Source organism: Vitis riparia, chromosome 1, assembly GCF_004353265.1.
Source record: "Vitis riparia cultivar Riparia Gloire de Montpellier isolate 1030 chromosome 1, EGFV_Vit.rip_1.0, whole genome shotgun sequence".
Classification (NCBI taxonomy): Eukaryota; Viridiplantae; Streptophyta; class Magnoliopsida; order Vitales; family Vitaceae; genus Vitis; species Vitis riparia.
In genome coordinates, this window is record NC_048431.1 from 21702139 (window position 1) to 21719490 (window position 17352).

Genomic DNA, 17352 nt, shown 5'->3' on the forward strand with positions numbered 1-17352 from the left:
GTTTCTGGAGGAGCCGAGCATGCTGGGACGTGTGGCCATGGACACCACCACCTTGCCATGGTGGTGGTTGAGGATGGAGATTGGCTGATGGTTGGAGCAGGGAAAGACTTGCAAGAGGGGATAAACAAAGGGCAGGTGAAGGCTGGCAGGAGAAGGGTTGTACGAGGGGCCAAGACTGGAGGGAGAAAAATAGAGCAAGGGAGGGGCCAAGACCTGAGGGAGAAAAACAGAGCAAGGGAGGGTAGGAAGGAGGCTGGGGGAGAAGTCCAATGATCGGGGTATTTTTTTGGAGGAGCTCTCAGGTAAGCATGGGGAATAGTTTATTTTTTTCCTTTTTTTTTGGATGCTCTGTTTTCTTGTTATTTTTCGCTGTTTCATGTGGGTGTTCCGAGTGCATAAAGTGGTGTGTATCACCAGCCGAGATTATCCCCACCTCTCATCTTTCCAACCTCAACCTTCTCAACACCATGTGTCCGGTGGGTCTCCAAGTGAGATCTCATGATATCAGGTGGGTAGTGGCCTGTGAGAGCACATGCTTTGCCTTCAACTCTTACTCACCTGCTCACACCCAACTCTCGGAATCATTGCTTCAATTTTTGTTGTTTTGTAAGTTGGTTGGCTCAAGCTGCTAAAGAGAAAGGTGCAAAAGTTCACAGTGCATGGTTTAAATGGCCAACCCTCAAACCACTCCAATATATAAATCATTTTCATGACACAAATGGCTGCCTCTTGGCTTTCGGCTTTCACCTCCATTATTCAACTTCAGTTTCACGCTGAAACAACCTATAAGTGGCAATTGATTCTTTTTTTATGCTCTTCCTATTTTAATTCAAAAGGGAGGGGTGAAAGCTTGTGATATAGACTTTGTTGAAATTTAGTGTTCTAGAGAGAGAGTTTGGGCATTTTGGTGAATGTAATGGCAGAAGAGAATTGCTTTAGTTACATAAGGCAGAGAGATATGAGTTGGTGGCGCTACTGGTAGCGGCTTTGCCAGGGGTGGGGCTGATAAGTCGGGCACCAATGAGAGCAGCAGCATGGGTGATGGTGTTAGGGAGTTTTTCTCCAAGTGGACCCGCCACTAAAGGAATTGGGGCAATGTCATTTGCATATATTGAGGAAAAGAAATATTAATATATTATAGCATTTCACGAGGATGCCATCAAAAGTCTCCATTTCCGATTTTCATCATTACTTTTTTATTTTATTTTCTCTATTTCTTTTACCCGTAAAAGCCAACCATGATATGAAAAGCCACTTCCCTTGCATTTCATACTTTAATTTCCATCATCCAACAAAACGTACCCACTACTAATCTCATTTTTTTTTATTCTTCATATTTTGATGTCCAAATTTAATTTTCTAAATATTTTGTTTTCAAATAAATTTCTAAAACTTCAATTTTTAATTTAACTTTTCAAAAACTCCATTTTTTTTTAAGTTTAATTTAAAAAAAAAAACTTTAACTTTCCAAATTTTAATTATTTTCAAATTTAATTCTCAAAACTTTCATTTTCAAATAATTTTCTAAAATTCCCATTTTCAAATTTAATTTCTAATTTCCAAAATTCTAATTTTCACATTTATTTATTTAATCATTTTTATTTTCGTTATTATTATTATTCTATTTATTTATTTATTATTTATTAAAAAAAATCATCTTTTCAAGATTCCAATTTTCGAATTCAATTCATAATTTCCAAAATGTCAATTTTCATATTTATTTATTTATTTATTATCATTTTCGTTATTATTATTTTATTTATTTATTAAAAAAATTCCGCATTCAGATTTAATCTCCAAAATTCTAATTCTTAAATTTATTTTGCAAAACTCCAACTTTCAAATAATTTTTAAAGTTCTAATTTCTTTCGAATTTAATTTCCAACATTCAAATTCTTAAATTTATTTTCCAAAAAGCTCAAATTCTCAAATAATTTTCAAAATTCCAATTTATTTCAAATCTAATTTCCAAAATCCCAATTCTCAAATAATTCTTTAAAATTCCGACTTCCGAATTTAATTTTCAATTTCAAAAATTTCAATATTCACATTCATTTATTTAATTATTATTTTCGTCATTATTATTATTCGATTTATTTATTTATTTTTAAAATTCCATCCTTAAACAATTTCTTTAAAATTCTAATTTCCAAAATTCCAATTTTCACATTTATTTATTTAAGATCGTTATTATTATTATTATTATTATTATTATTATTATTATCATTTTACTTATTTATTTTGAAAAATTACACCTTCAAATAATTTCCAAGATTCCAATTTATATAATTTAATTTTCATAATTTCTACTTCTCAAATAATTTTCAATTCTCATTTCTTTCAAAATTTAATTTCCAAAGTCCCCATTTTCATAATTTAATTTTTAAAATTCCAAACTCTCAAATAACTTTCAAAGTTCCAATTTCTCCCAAATTTAATTTCCGAAATTCCAATTCTTAAATTTAATTTGAAAATCTCCAATTATTGAATAAACCTTGAAATCCTAATTCCTTTCAAATTTAATTTCTAAAATTCTCATTCTTAAATTTAATTTCCAAAAATTCTAATTTTCAAATAATTTTCGAGACTCCAATTTTCAAATAAATTTCAAAAATCCAATTTTCTCTCAAACCGTTTTAATTCCACTTTGGTTTTCAAATAATTTTATGTTTATCTCGATTTTACATAAGCACGAATGAATTTTTCATAATTTCCAAAACAATGGAATTTGTGGGATTAATTCATGTAAAATCAATTAGGCTTTGGTGCCTACATATGAGATTTCTCTTATGATTGTCAACTGTTATGTTTAATGAATATTGTCTGATTTCTGTCTTGCTCTTTGATATGTTTGTGATAATTTTATACTTGAGCTAACTTCGTTTTCATAATAGCCTACTATTACTTGCCACTAAGGTACACTCCCACTTCTACTTCAATTATTTATTTATTCTCATATTCATTTTGTTTTATGATTTGTTTTTTTCATTGACATCTATTGATCTCTTAATTAATTGTTATGTATGTTTCATCTTATTTAGTAGAGACCAGTTTTTAGGGGCTTAGAGGGGTGCTACGGCTTACTACCGTACCTTCCCAATAAGAAACCTGACCCTTGGACCTGACTCAATTTTTCACAGACCAATTTTTCCAAATAAGGAGTCATATTTAGGGTTTTTTTTTTCTTATTTTGTTTTCCCTTTAAAAATAAAACAAAAAAGTGGCGACTCCAAGTCATTTTCTTAAAAAAATAAAATCATTTTTCAAATAAAAAAGCATCAAGTGAAAACACATGAGTGAAAATGCGGGGTCCACAATGGTGCTGTCCAATTTTTGGGTTCCCATTTTAGTAGCACATGCATTTTTAATCAAACTTTAGTTATTTACCAAAAAAAAAAAAAAATTTAAAACTTTAGAATTTATGTTGAATCTGTTCTTTCTTTTTACCCTTTTCTCCGCCGAGTACGTAGTGCCGATTCATGGTAATTCATTTTCACGTGATGTGCACGTGGGAAAAAATTGCAAAGGACAGGAAGACTATCCATGACGGCTTTTGAGTCTTTTGACCGTTGAAAACTGCAATTCCTCCTCATAACCTGGCAACTTCTCTCCTTCTTCCTTTCCTTCACAAACCTGCAGAACACGCACTCCATGACAAACCCAACACTCTCATCTCTTATTCTCGATGAGCTTCCTAGTAGTCTTCATTGATCTTCACACTCAAAGCCACCATACCTAACAACTCTACTCCTTTAACGCGTCCCCACAAAACTATATATACACACAAAGTGTTATCACATCTTCTCATCTTATCATCTTATTATCAAGTGCTATCCAATTCTACATTTGCGGTACTAACATTCTTGTGTTGCCTGTCAATGATTAATTGCAACGTATATGAACTCATATTCAAGCGTTTTGATGAAGATGGTGATGGGAAACTCTCTCCTTCAGAGCTTCGACGCTGCGTGGGGACGATAGGGGAGGAACTACTGATGGAGGAGGCTCAGGAGGTGGTGGAGTCGATGGATTCGGACGGGGATGGGTTGCTGGCATTGGAGGAATTTGTGGGGTGGATGGAGAGAGAGGATGAAGAGAGAAAAATGGAGGAATTGAGAGAGGCCTTTGGGATGTACGAGATGGATGGGAGTGGGTGTATCACTCCCAAGAGCTTGAAGAGGATGCTGAGCAGATTGGGGGAGTCACGAAGTGTGGAGGAGTGCGGTGTTATGATCAGGCAATTTGATGTAAATGGGGATGGGGTTCTGGGCTTTGATGAATTCAAGCTCATGATGCTGTGATGCTTCTTAAGAAAAAGTGAATGTGCTATTCTTTTTAGGTAGAAAAAGATTGATTTGTAAACCAATATTCTTTCTATATAAAACAGAGGAATATATTCATTCATTCATCTATTTGTTTATATTTGCAAAGTTAATGAGTCTAAGGAGCCAACATCCCACAATGATAAGCAACAATATTATCTTTTCCTTATGCTGATAGTGATGTTAAAAACTGGCTGAGACAGGAACTAATCATCAAACGGATCAACATACGATAAAGTACCCCACTTGACTTGCTGGTTTCTCCATGAGACACAAAATCGATCAGCCTCCTCAGGAGGAGCAGGAAAACCCACTTTTAAGTACAATCAATCCAATCTTCACTCCGTTTTATAATTTATATAAAGATATTTTCAATATATCATCAGGTTTGATTCCTATCAACCGGCTTAAAACTTTTCTACATGCCTTTCTACATATAGTGTTCTATGGGGTTTATGAGTAGTCAAACTCCGCATTTTTCTAACTAGGCATCGGGTCTCATATATACCATCCCGGGACGTGTAGGTACGTCTAGGACTAATCATGACCCAGGAGCCAATTAGGTGGCTTGAAACTAACAAGCACAGGACCCTTCTATGTACATATATCGAGATGTAGAGCTATACATCCATGAGAATATGGAATGGAAAGGTTGACATGATTGTGGCTCATGTGGATGACTTAAAAGAGGAAACAGCGAGAGAACTCAAAAAACATCACCATGCGTCACTCAGCCATCAAGAATTCCTCTGTGTGCCACTCAAGCATGGTGGGTGCTGGAAAAAATAGAATAACAAAACTGAAGTTAGCCATTCACAATAACATGTATAACAATAGTATCAAATAGCATTAAGAGGTTCCACTTGAGGATTATGACAACTCTTATCTTGAGGATTTAACTTAGCTCAGACTCATTTAATCCTGTTGGTCAACAATCTTGAAATAATAAGTGATTTCGCCTGATTGCTTTCCCATTTGTTTCGTTTTCTTACTTATTGCTCACTTACTTTAGTGTTACACTTCATCAATTTGTCATGAAGATTAAGGTTATATTTGGTCTTGAAAAGCGCTCATTAAGGGAAGGAAAAAAATTGCAAAAAAAAGTAATTATTCTCATATTTGGTTTACCATAGAAAAAAAAATATAATTTCAAATTTTATATATTCAAATTATTTAATCTTTATCTAAAAGTAAAAAATAAGTTTCCCTTTGATACATTTTTATTTAAAAAATAGATAGTAGTAACAAATTTTGTAAACACACTTATATGAAAATAATTATAAAATACGCACTCTTTAAAAATAATTTAAATTTAATGTACTAACATATCAAAGATAGTATCTAATATGATAAAAATAATACTTATATCATTAAAAGGTAGTATCCGAATGATCAAAGATAATACCTTAATTTGATCAAAAAGTGCATAAAATGTTAAATATTTTAAGATAGTTGCTTGAAATTTGTATTTTATAAACTTGGGTCCCAGTTTTGTGCCAAGTAGATCATCTTTCATGTTTTAGAAGGAAAATGTTATTATTTGTGCAAATAGTTATGGCTATTATTGAGACCCTTTTAATCAAATAACCTTAAAAAATTCTATATAAAAAGTAGAACCTTCCGTTAAAAAATATAAATTTATCTTTTATTGTTATACTTTAAAAAATTTTAAAATTTCTATATAAAAAATAGAACATTTTGTAAAAAAAACTATAAATTTATTTTATATTTTTACACCTTAAGCAATTTTAAAATTTGAATTAGTAATTTTCTTTTTGATATCTCAAATTTTTAAATAATTTTAAAATTATTAAATTTTAAGTGGGTAAAAATTGGTATATTTTATATAAAAGTTCTACTATTTTCTAATCTTAAAAATAAATAGGAATGTATCCAAAGTTTCAATATTACACTATCTTAAACGAGTTTTAAAAAACATGTGAAAAAATTTACTTTCAATCAATTTTTTATTTATTTATTTTTCCTCTTTATTTTCTATCGGTGCATATTTTCTTCACATTTTCTCAGGAAAGAAACATGGCCTAGGATGCTGCTGATACCAAAAATCATATTTGACTGCGCCTGCCAATGATGCTAGCTTGCTTGATTATGAAGCTACAGGAATGAATGTAAATTCAGAAGACAGAATATTTTCCACAATTTCCCCGTCATTTCCACTCCATATCCTGTACATGGAATAAGAAAAGAGGAAAGCAATATGAACTATCGTCTTTTTGACCGTTATAGACTAATGCGTTTCCATCTCAAAACCTGGCAACTTCTGACTTTCTTCCTCCAAAAACCTGTCAAGCACTTATCACACCAAACACGTCATTCTTCTCATACTCAAGAGCTCCAGTCCATTTACGCGTCCCCACAAAACCTATATATATACCATCACTCACAAATTGTTGTTCACATGTTCTCATCTTATTGCAAAGTGTTATAATCCCATTCCCACTGTCCTTCTGATTCTTGTGTCACGCAGCTATGATTAACTGCAACGTATATGAACGCATATTCAAGCGTTTCGATGAAGATGGTGATGGCAAACTCTCTCCTTCGGAGCTTCGACGCTGCGTGGGGACGATAGGGGAGGAGCTGCTCATGGAGGAGGCGCAGGAGGTGGTGGAGTCGATGGACTCGGACGGAGATGGGTTGCTGGGATTGGAGGAATTTGTGGGGTGGATGGAGAGAGAGGGTGAAGAGAGAAAGATGGAGGAGCTGAGAGAGGCTTTTGGGATGTACGAGATGGAAGGGAGTGGGTGTATTACTGAAAAGAGCTTGAAGAGGATGCTGAGCAGATTGGGGGAGTCAAGAAGTGTGGAAGAGTGCTGTGTTATGATCAGGCAGTTTGATGTAAATTGCGATGGGGTTCTTAGCTTTGATGAATTCAAGCTCATGATGATATGATGCTTATAATTCCTGAGTCTGAAAGTGAAGATGATATTCTTTATAAGTTGAACAAGAGTAACTTGTAAACCAAGATTCTTTCTATAAATAGAATATGTTACCCATTTATTTATTATTGCAAAGCTAACGAGTCTGTATGCTTGCTAGGGAGGCTCTCTATGAAGGGTGATTGGAGAAGCTTGCCCCATTCTGGATTTTCTTATTTGAAGGAACATATGAATAGTTTAGGCTCTCTTTTCTTATGAGCCAACAGGCAATAATGATAGTAAACAATATTATATCTGTAAAGATAAAAGTCGGGGTGGAGAAAGAAACCGATCATCAAATAATCAAATGTAAAGGACCCAACTTGACTCCCTGGTCTCCCCCAATATGAGAAACCAAATTCCGCCCCCAGGAGGAGGTGGAAATCCCACTTTTAACATGACATCCGGTTGGTTTCCAATGCCTTCACTCCATTCCAATTGTTAGTCAATTTTGTAATTTATTGTTTAATTACATTAACTTATGACCATTAATCCATGCTAATATTTCTATGCCTAATGCCCTTCACATCATCTTCCTTTAATATGTTTGCATTGAAGCTTTGGTTGTCACAACACTAATATTTTAAAGAAATAATTAGTTAAAAGGGATGAAATACTCTTCTGTTTGTGAATTTATCACTTCCTATGTTTTTATTTAGAAAATAACTTGTGAAACCAATGTTTGGTTAATCTTGATTTTGATGATAACAAAATAAGGTTTAGAACTAATGATCATATTTTAAGTGTAATTAGGCAATACGATTTCCAAAGTGGCAATCACAAAGACAAATCAATCAAACGAGAAATCATGAAGAAGAAGACCACCTCAAAGAGAAGAGTTTTTTCAAGACCAAAGCTTCATATGATCTCTTTGTAAGGTTGTTGGTGCACTAGGATTTTCATGCATTTCATTCTTTATTTATGCATCAAAATCATCTAAGATTAATATTGTTTTAAATATCTTAAGAATTGGATAATTTCATATTTTCAATTAAATCCTTGTGTTAAATGATTTTCAAACTTGTGTTAAAAGGTTTTAAGTTGAAAAAGGTTGGGTGTTGAGCCAAAAAATGGCTCAACCGGTCGACCGGTTGAAGGAGGCCAAAAAGTTTCTTTCTCTCCCAGTGACCTTTTCTTCCCAGTCAAGGTTGAACCTCAACCGGTTGAGGTCTGGTCTAAGTCCGATCGAGGTCTGGTTGAGGTTCGGTTGAGGTCTAGTTGAGGCCCAACGGTCACCTACCAAGCATTAAATGCTAACGGCTAGTCAACCGGTCGATTCCTAACTCGACCGGTCGAACCCCCAACGGCTAGTTTGGTTTTTTTCTTATATAAAAAAGCTTTAATTTTCATTGTTTCAAGAGCTTAACCTTTCCAAATCTTTCTTGATTATATTTGAACCTTGGAAGAGTATTTTTTAGTGCACCATTATTTCAAAACTTGCATATCTTTAGTGCACTATTCAATCATAGTTTTTCTTGTATCATTTGAGCTTAAAGTTCTTGTGGTAGGATTTTTGAGAGATAATTCATTTGTAAATCTTTGAGATGAAGTTTCTCAAGTGTGGGGTATCACTTGAGGGGTTGGTTAAGAGTGAGATATCTCTTAAGAAGTGTACAGGGTGGTTGAAACTAAAAGTCCAAGAGGGTGAATTGGAACCATAATCCAATTGTATTGCTTGAAGGCTTAGTTTGGAAGCTTTGGATTAGTGGAACCTCAAGCTCGGGATTGAAGTTAGATGAGAGTGGATGTAGGTCGGGTTGCGCCGAACCACTATAAACTCTTGTGTTTGCATTCTCTCTTCCCTACTCTTTAATTTATATGTAATTGTCTATATATTGATTATTATATATTTGCATATAATTGTCTCTTGCATTCACTTGTTTAAATTTGCGAAAAGAGACTATTATCCTATTCACCCCCCCCCCCCCCCCCCCCTCCTCTAGGGTGATTATTATAGGTTGGATTAGCCTAATATTCCTAACATAACTCATTTTTGACATAAATGTCTTTAATTATTTCAAGCATTTACAAAATATTTTATAAGAAACAAGTATTTTTATAAGAAAATAATAAGGGTATTTTTATCAAAATCAAACCAAAAAAAGATGAAATGTTAGATTTACAAAATTGGATTTTCAATGAACTTTTTAATCCAATAACCCTATCTTAAAATTGGAGACCCACTAACCTTTTATAACCATATTGAGAAGTTGAGACATGACTTATAGTGTAAACTTTCTCTAGAAGTTAAGCCTAAACTTATTTACTAAAATTAAATTATTTAATGTACCTTATTACACCTCTAACCTTTTATAACCATCTATAGAAGTTGAGAAATGACTTGTATTCTAAAGTGTTTCTAGATGTTGACAATGAAATTATATAGTAAAGTTTTCTCATGCCATTACATGATGTCTTGCATAATAAACTTTCTTTAGAACTTGAGCAATAACTTGTATAGTAAAGTTTCCTATTATCATTCCATGTGCCTTCTTCCAACATTTTCTTCCTATTGATTCCTAATTAAGTTTTTTGCAATCTCTTAAGTTAGGCTGGCTTCATCAATACTTTGAGTTAGGCTAACTTGTAAGATGTTTTTCTAAAATCGATAATAACATTTGGGTTGTATTTTTAAATCATAAAATAATTTTTCTTTTTATTTTTAATTTTTTTTAAAATTTTAAATTGTTTTAAAATGAGAAGGGTTTTATCATAACTTGTATTATAAATTATCATAAGAGAATTTGAAAATTATGATTTTGAAACAATTATTAATGATTATGGATTGAACAAAATTTTCTAGCTCTCTGAAAATCTTGTTGAGAGGAAAAATAAACTTTATAAGAAATAATAAGAATCATATTAAATGAAAATAATCTATTAAAATATTTTTAGGTCAAAGTGGTTAGCATGAAATGTTATCTCTTAAACGGCTACTACTTAAGGGGGAAAGCTCAAGTCAAGATTTTATGAGAGTGAAAGTTTGTAATTCATTGTTCACAATACCAAATCAAAGGCATTATTTCTTGGAATTTGATGTTAGTTCATTTCCATGTAAGGATGAAAATATCGATAAATGTAAATATATCTTTATAGATATATAAAAAATATTGATAAAATATTAATGGATATTTTGATAAAAATATCAATAGGACAAAAATTATTAAAAATTCATAAAAATAATAAAATAAGAAAGAATACACGTACTAACTTTATTTTATAAATATAGTTGATATAAGTATAATCAAAGATAATATTTTTCATTTTTTTTTAAAAAATTAACTTAAATTCTTTTAATATATTTATATTAATTTATTTTAAAAATTAAAATTAAGATTATTAAAACATGTTTTATTACCTTTTAAATAAAAAATTAAATCGATTTACATAAAATATTCCGTTTGATATTTAACTTTTAAAATTTTATTATAAATTTGTGATGAGAATTTTTTGCTATTAATTTATTTAAATATTAGAAATTCATTAGCAATTTTTGAATAAATATATTTTTTTAATATTTTAAAATAAAAACATTTAAAATTAAATAAAATTAGAAGGATAAATATAAAAAAAATTAAAGTAAAGTGATTATAATTTTTTAAAATAGGATTAAGGAGATCAATATGAAAAATAATAAAAAAATAAAAGGATGATATAAATTTAAAATGAAAGATAAATTGAAAAAAAACAAAAAAAAAAACTGGGATAAAAAAAAAAAAAAAAAAGGGATTTTTGAAAAAATCGTCAATAAATCAGTGGTTTTTTTTTAAAAAAAATCGCCGATTTTTTTGCCCTCTCGCTACCCACGTGCTCGTGCTGTCAGGCGCATTTTCGCCGAAATATCGGTGAAATTTCCCTATTTTTCAAAGACAAAAAGACTATGAATGGCGGCTTTTGAATCTTTTGACCGTTGAAAACTGCAATTCCACCTCAAAACCTGGCAACTTCTCTCCTTCTTCCTTTCCTTCCTTCACAAAACCTGAAAAACACGCACTCCATGACAAACCCAACACTTTCTCTTTATTCTCCCAGAGCTTCCTGGTAGAGTCTTCATTGATCTTCTTCACCCTCAAAGCCACCATACCAAACAGCTCTAGTCCTTTCACGCGTCCCCACAAAACTACTTATACACACAAAGTGCTAGCACATCTTCACATCTTCTCATCTTCTCGTCTTACTATCAAGTGTTATCCAATTCCACATTTGCAGTACCGACATTCTTGTGTTGCCCGGCCATGATTAATTGCAATGTGTATGAACTCATTTTCAAGCGTTTTGATGAAGATGGTGATGGGAAACTCTCTCCTTGGGAGCTTCAACGCTGCGTGGAGTCGATAGGGGAGGAGCTGCTAATGGAGGAGGCCCGAGAAGTGGTGGAGTCAATGGACTCAGACGGAGATGGGTTGGTGGGGTTGGAGGAATTTGTGGGGTGGATGGAGAGAGAGGACGAAGAGAGAAAGATGAAGGAGTTGAGAGAGGCCTTTGGGATGTACGAGATGGATGGGAGTGCGTGTATTACTCCCAAAAGCTTGAAGAGGATGCTGAGCAGACTGGGGGAGTCAAGAAGTGTGGAAGAGTGCGGTGTTATGCTAAGGCAATTTGATGTAAATGGGGATGGGGTTCTTAGCTTTGATGAGTTCAAGCTCATGATGCTGTGATGCTTCATAAGTAAAAGTGAATGCGTTATTCTTTTTAGGTAGAAAAAGATTGATTTGTAAACCAAGATTCTTTCTATATAAAATAGAGGAATATATTCATTCATTTATTTATTTATTTTTGCAAAGTTAGCGAGTCTAATGAGCCAACATCCCACAATGATAATCAACAATATTATCCTTTCCTTATGATAACAGTGATGTTAAAAACTGGCCGAGACAGGAACCAATCATCAAACGGATCAACGTACGACACAGCACCCAACTTGACTTGCTGGTCTCTCCATGAGACAAAATTGATCAGCCTCCTCAGGAGCAGCAGGGAAACCCACTTTTAACATATCATCAGGTTTGGATTCCTAGTAACTGGCTTAAGACTTTTCTATATGCCTTTACATACACCACATGAGTTGCTCTCCATAAGTGCCACACAACATCTTACGCACCCTCTACCCTAGTAAACATGGGCTGTCATATTCACCCTCTTACGCACACACAATATTGTCTTCGTGGTCTATACGGTTCGTGTTCTATAAGGTTTTATGTGTAGTCAAACTCCGTACATTTCTAACGGGGCATTTGGTCTCATAAATTATACCATTGAAAAGGATACAATAATTTTTTAAAATATTTAGTAAAGTATGACACTTTTAAAATTATTTTTAAAACTATCTTAATTCTTCAATAAAATGAAAATGTAAAAAGAATTAATTGATTAAAATATATAGTTAAAAACTTATATATGTTCAAATTATTAACTATTTATATAAATGTAAAAAAAGAAATGCCCCTTGGATACATTTTTAATTTGAAAAATAGATAGTAGTAATAAATTCAATTTTTTTCTTTTTTTGATAAAATGGTCTAAATGATTATCATATTTGTGGAAATAACTCAATCTTTTCAGAACTTGAAAAATAACCCATCTTGAACAAAAATACCTCTTTTACTTTTATTTCTATCATAGCACGATTTTTCTTTTTATTTTCATCTCATTTTTTCCCCTTTTGATTATGTATTTTTTCTTCATTTATTCTTCAATGGTGAAGAAAGTTGACTTATGACTATTCTTTTCTCTATTTTTCATTAATGGCCATGGAGAGAAATTTAAATACGCAAACAACTTATTTTATTTTTCATATTTCCTTAATATTTTTTTCTTTTTTATTAATATTTTAAAAATTATTATAGAAAGCTAATCTTCTTATATATCCACCAATTAAGAATATCTTCCAACAATATAATCTAACATAAATGATCTTTTTTAATCCAATATGAAATGCATCCTCCCTCAATTGATTCAGAAAGAAAACACATAGAAACAATATTTAGAAAAAAGAAAAGAAAAAATGAGAATGTAAATCTTATCAAAGTGGAGCTTAGATTTGACTATATAGAATTGAAATTACTCAAATTGTAGTAGATTTGTGTTTAGGGTTAGAGTTCTAAGACAAAGTAAGACGTTAATTGATGATTATGAGGAGACAAAGAAGTGTTAAATGATGAATGCAAAGTTTCAAAACAAAGTGATGTTTGTGGGAAGTAGATGAAGAACAAATGGCAGATTTGAGAGAGAGAAAGAGAGAGAGAGAGAGCAATAACTTTTGTTCTCTCCACCTCTAATCCTTGTTCTTAAATTTCAAGGGTTTGAATCTTATTTTTTGAGGGTATTTTTGTGTAAGGTGGACATCTTTCATGTTTTAGAAGAAAGTTAGTTTTGTGTGAGGAAATTTTTTTATTTTTCCTCGAGTGCATATTTTCTTCACATTTTCTCAGGAAAGAAACATGGCCTAGGATGTTGCTGATACCAAAATCATATTTGACTGCCAATGAGGCTAGCTTGCTTGATTATGAAGCTACTGAGAAGTAGTATCTCATTGCAATTCTTGCCGGAAAATCCCAATCCCAATAGGCTAACGCCCACGTTGAAATTTTCTATTAATATTAATGATGAACTGTAGGTCATTAATTATCATTATTTTCCTACATTGATTTTTTTATTGGATTTTTGTTTTTTCAAGATGGATATTACCTGATTTGAGTAGATATAATTTTGTATACAGAAAGGAATGTAATAATAGAAATTTTGAATAATGTCTCTGAGATATAATTATTCCACACTCAAACATATTCCAAATTCAGAAGAAAGAATATTTTCCACACTTTCCCCGTCATTTCCACTTCATGTCCTGTACAAAGAGTAAGAAAAGAGGAGCCAAAAAAAAGGCAAAATGAACTACAGTATTTTTGACCGTGATAGATTAATTTAATGCATTTCCATCTCAGAACCTCGCAACTTCTGACTTTCTTCCTCCATAAACCTGTCAAGCACTCCATCACACCAAACACGCCATTCTTCTCATACTCAAGAGCTCCAGCTCATTTACGCGTCCCCACATGGCCTGTATATATACTCACTCACAAATTGTTGTTCACATGTTCTCATCTTATTGCAAAGTGTTATTAATCCCATTCCCACTGTCATTCTTATTCTTGTGTCACGCAGCTATGATTAACTGCAACGTATATGAACGCATATTCAAGCGTTTTGATGAAGATGGTGATGGGAAACTCTCTCCTTCGGAGCTTCGACGCTGCGTGGGGACGATAGGGGAGGAGCTGCTCATGGAGGAGGCGCAGGAGGTGATGGAGTCGATGGACTCGGACGGAGATGGGTTTCTGGGATTGGAGGAATTTGTGGGGTGGATGGAAAGGGAGGGTGAAGAGAGAAAGATGGAGGAGTTGAGAGAGGCTTTTAGGATGTATGAGATGGAAGGGAGTGGGTGTATTACTGCAAAGAGCTTGAAGAGGATGCTGAGCAGATTGGGGGAGTCGAGAAGTGTGGAAGAGTGCTGTGTTATGATCAGGCAGTTTGATGTAAATTGCGATGGGGTTCTTAGCTTTGATGAATTCAAGCTCATGATGCTATGATGCTTACAATTCCTGAGTCTGAAAGTGAAGATGATATTCTTTATAAGTTGAACAAAAGATTCTTTCTATAAATAGATATGATACCCATTTATTTATTTTTGCGAAGTTAACGAGTCTGTATGCTTGCTAGGGAGGCTCTCTATGAAGGGTGATTGGAGAAGCTTGCCCCATTCTGGATTTTCTTATTTGAAGGAACATATGAATAGTTTAGGCTCTCTTTTCTTATGAGCCAACATGCAATAATGATAGTAAACAATATTATATCTGTAATGATAAAAGTTGGGGTGGAGAAAGAAACCGATCATCAAATAATCAATTGTAAAGGACCCAACTTGACTCCCTGGTCTCCCCCAATATGAGAAATCAAATCCCGCCCCCAGGAGGAGCTGGAAATCCCACTTTTACCAATGCCTTCACTCCATTCCAATTTTCAGTCAATTTTATAATTTATTGTTGAAGTACTTTAACCCTTTCATCCATGCCAATATTCCTACGCCTAATAGCCTTTCACATCATCTTCCTTTAATATGTTTGCATCAAAGCTTCCGTTGTCACAACACTAATATTTAAAAATTGGAGATCAGCTAATCTTTTATAACCATATTAAGAAATTGAGACATGACTTATACCGTAAACTTTCTCTAGAAGTCAAGCCCAAACTTATTTACTAAAATTAAATTATTTAATGTACGTTATTACACCTCTAACCTTTTATAACCATCTCTAGAAGTTGAGAAATGATTTGTATTCTAAAGTGTTTCTAGATGTAGACAATGAAATTCTATAATAATGTTTTCTCATGTCATTACATGATGACTTGCATAATAAACTTTCTTTAGAAGTTGAGCAATAACTTGTATAGTAAAGTTTTTTATTATTATTCTATGTGCCTTCTTCCAACATTTTATATTAGAAGGATAAATATAAAAAAATAAAAATAAAGTTAAAGGATAGTAATTGTTTAAATTATAATTAATTAGAAAAATATTAAAAATAAAAGGATAATATAAAATAAAAAGGGTAATATAAATTGAAAATAAAAGATAAAAAAAAAATGAGGATAAAAAAAAATAAAAAATTGGCAAAATTTTCCATATTTTGTCTATTGTCAATTTTTTTGACGATTTTTCACAGTGGCATCGTTTCGGCGACCTCGGATGTCCTATGTTTCCTCGAAATATCTGTGAAATTTCCCAACTTTTCAAACCATGTTTCCAATGGACGTGTGCACGTAGAGGAAAAGGGCAAAGGACAAAAAGACTATGAATGGCGGCTTTTAAATCTTTTGACCGTTGAAGACTGCAATTCCACCTTAAAACTGGCAACTTCTCTCCTTCTTCCTTTCCTTCACAAAACCTGCAAAACACGCACTCCATGACAAACCCAACACTCTTCTCTTTATTCTCCCAGAGCTTCCTAATAGAGTCTTCCTAACAGCTCGAGTCCTTTCACGCGTCCCCACAAAACTGTATGTACACACAAAGTGCTATCACATCTTCTCATCTTCTCATCTTATTATCAAGTGTTATCCAATTCCACATTTGCGGTACTAGCACATGGCCCGGCCATGATTAATTGCAATGTATATGAACGTCTTATCAAGCGTTTTGATGAAGATGGTGATGGGAAACTCTCTCCTTGGGAGCTTCAACGCTGCGTGGGGACGATAGGGGAGGAGCTGCTAATGGAGGAGGCACGAGAAGTGGTGGAGTCAATGGACTCAGACGGAGATGGGTTGGTGGGGTTGGAGGAATTTGTGGGGTGGATGGAGGGAGAGGATGAAGAGAGAAAGATGAAGGAGTTGAGAGAGGCCTTTGGGATGTACGAGATGGATGGGGGGTGGGTGTATTACTCCAAAGAGCTTGAAGAGGATGCTGAGCAGATTGGGGGAGTCAAGAAGTGTGGAGGAGTTTTGATGTAAATGGGGATGGGGTTCTTAGCTTTGATGAGTTCAAGCTCGTGATGCTCTGATGCTTCCTGAGTTGAACAAGAGTAACTTGTAAACCAAGATTCTTTCTGTATAAACTAGAGGAATATATTCATTTATTTTTGCAAAGTTAATGAGTCTAATGAGCCAACATGCCATAATGATAATCAACCACATTATCTTTTCCTTATGATGACAGTAATTTTAAAAGAACAATTGTGTTTTGGGCCAATTGGGCAAAAAATTAAAATTTAGTTCCTATAACTTACATAATTGATAGAAAGAATATAAAATATCAAAATATTTATTAACCTTTTACATAAGTTTTTTTGGTCTTTATTGCATTACTATTCATGCAATTATAATAATTTTATTTTAACCATTTGGATTTTTCATTATTTTTTAAAACTTTTTTTATATAAAAATAATTGAAAATTATCATTATTTTCTATTTTAAATTATAAATAAAGAAAATTTACGTTAAAAAACTATTTTAAAAAATACTTTCTAAAAATGGTAATGTGATTTATATTTTTTTATTTTCTTTTTGAAAAAAATTTAATTAAAAATTGAAAATT

General features: G+C 32.9%; 4 protein-coding genes and 1 pseudogene across 4 annotated transcripts; all 5 read left to right on the forward strand.

Annotated features, from left to right (window-relative positions):
• Nucleotides 1–3797: 3797 nt before the first annotated feature.
• Nucleotides 3798–4420, forward strand: LOC117923180 (probable calcium-binding protein CML31). The gene has a single exon (XM_034841417.1). The coding sequence runs from the start codon at nt 3879–3881 to the stop codon at nt 4299–4301; it is 423 nt and encodes a 140-aa protein (XP_034697308.1). The 5' UTR covers nt 3798–3878; the 3' UTR covers nt 4302–4420.
• A 2342-nt stretch (nt 4421–6762) lies between these two features.
• Nucleotides 6763–7480, forward strand: LOC117923153 (probable calcium-binding protein CML31). The gene has a single exon (XM_034841395.1). It carries the CDS (start codon nt 6813–6815, stop codon nt 7233–7235), a length of 423 nt encoding a protein of 140 aa, XP_034697286.1. The 5' UTR covers nt 6763–6812; the 3' UTR covers nt 7236–7480.
• A 3808-nt stretch (nt 7481–11288) lies between these two features.
• Nucleotides 11289–12030, forward strand: LOC117923591 (probable calcium-binding protein CML31). The gene has a single exon (XM_034841955.1). The coding sequence runs from the start codon at nt 11497–11499 to the stop codon at nt 11917–11919; it is 423 nt and encodes a 140-aa protein (XP_034697846.1). The 5' UTR covers nt 11289–11496; the 3' UTR covers nt 11920–12030.
• Nucleotides 12031–14366: 2336 nt separating this feature from the next.
• Nucleotides 14367–15075, forward strand: LOC117923709 (putative calcium-binding protein CML23). Its single transcript, XM_034842135.1, has one exon. The coding sequence runs from the start codon at nt 14425–14427 to the stop codon at nt 14845–14847; it is 423 nt and encodes a 140-aa protein (XP_034698026.1). The 5' UTR covers nt 14367–14424; the 3' UTR covers nt 14848–15075.
• A 1224-nt stretch (nt 15076–16299) lies between these two features.
• LOC117913977 lies at nt 16300–16872 on the forward strand (annotated as a pseudogene).
• Nucleotides 16873–17352: the final 480 nt, after the last annotated feature.

What these genes read in the sequence shown, in the direction of transcription:
- LOC117923180 (XM_034841417.1), top strand. Translation starts at nt 3,879, where the DNA reads ATGATTAATTGCAACGTATATGAACTCATATTCAAGCGTTTTGATGAA.
- LOC117923153 (XM_034841395.1), top strand. Translation starts at nt 6,813, where the DNA reads ATGATTAACTGCAACGTATATGAACGCATATTCAAGCGTTTCGATGAA.
- LOC117923591 (XM_034841955.1), top strand. Translation starts at nt 11,497, where the DNA reads ATGATTAATTGCAATGTGTATGAACTCATTTTCAAGCGTTTTGATGAA.
- LOC117923709 (XM_034842135.1), top strand. Translation starts at nt 14,425, where the DNA reads ATGATTAACTGCAACGTATATGAACGCATATTCAAGCGTTTTGATGAA.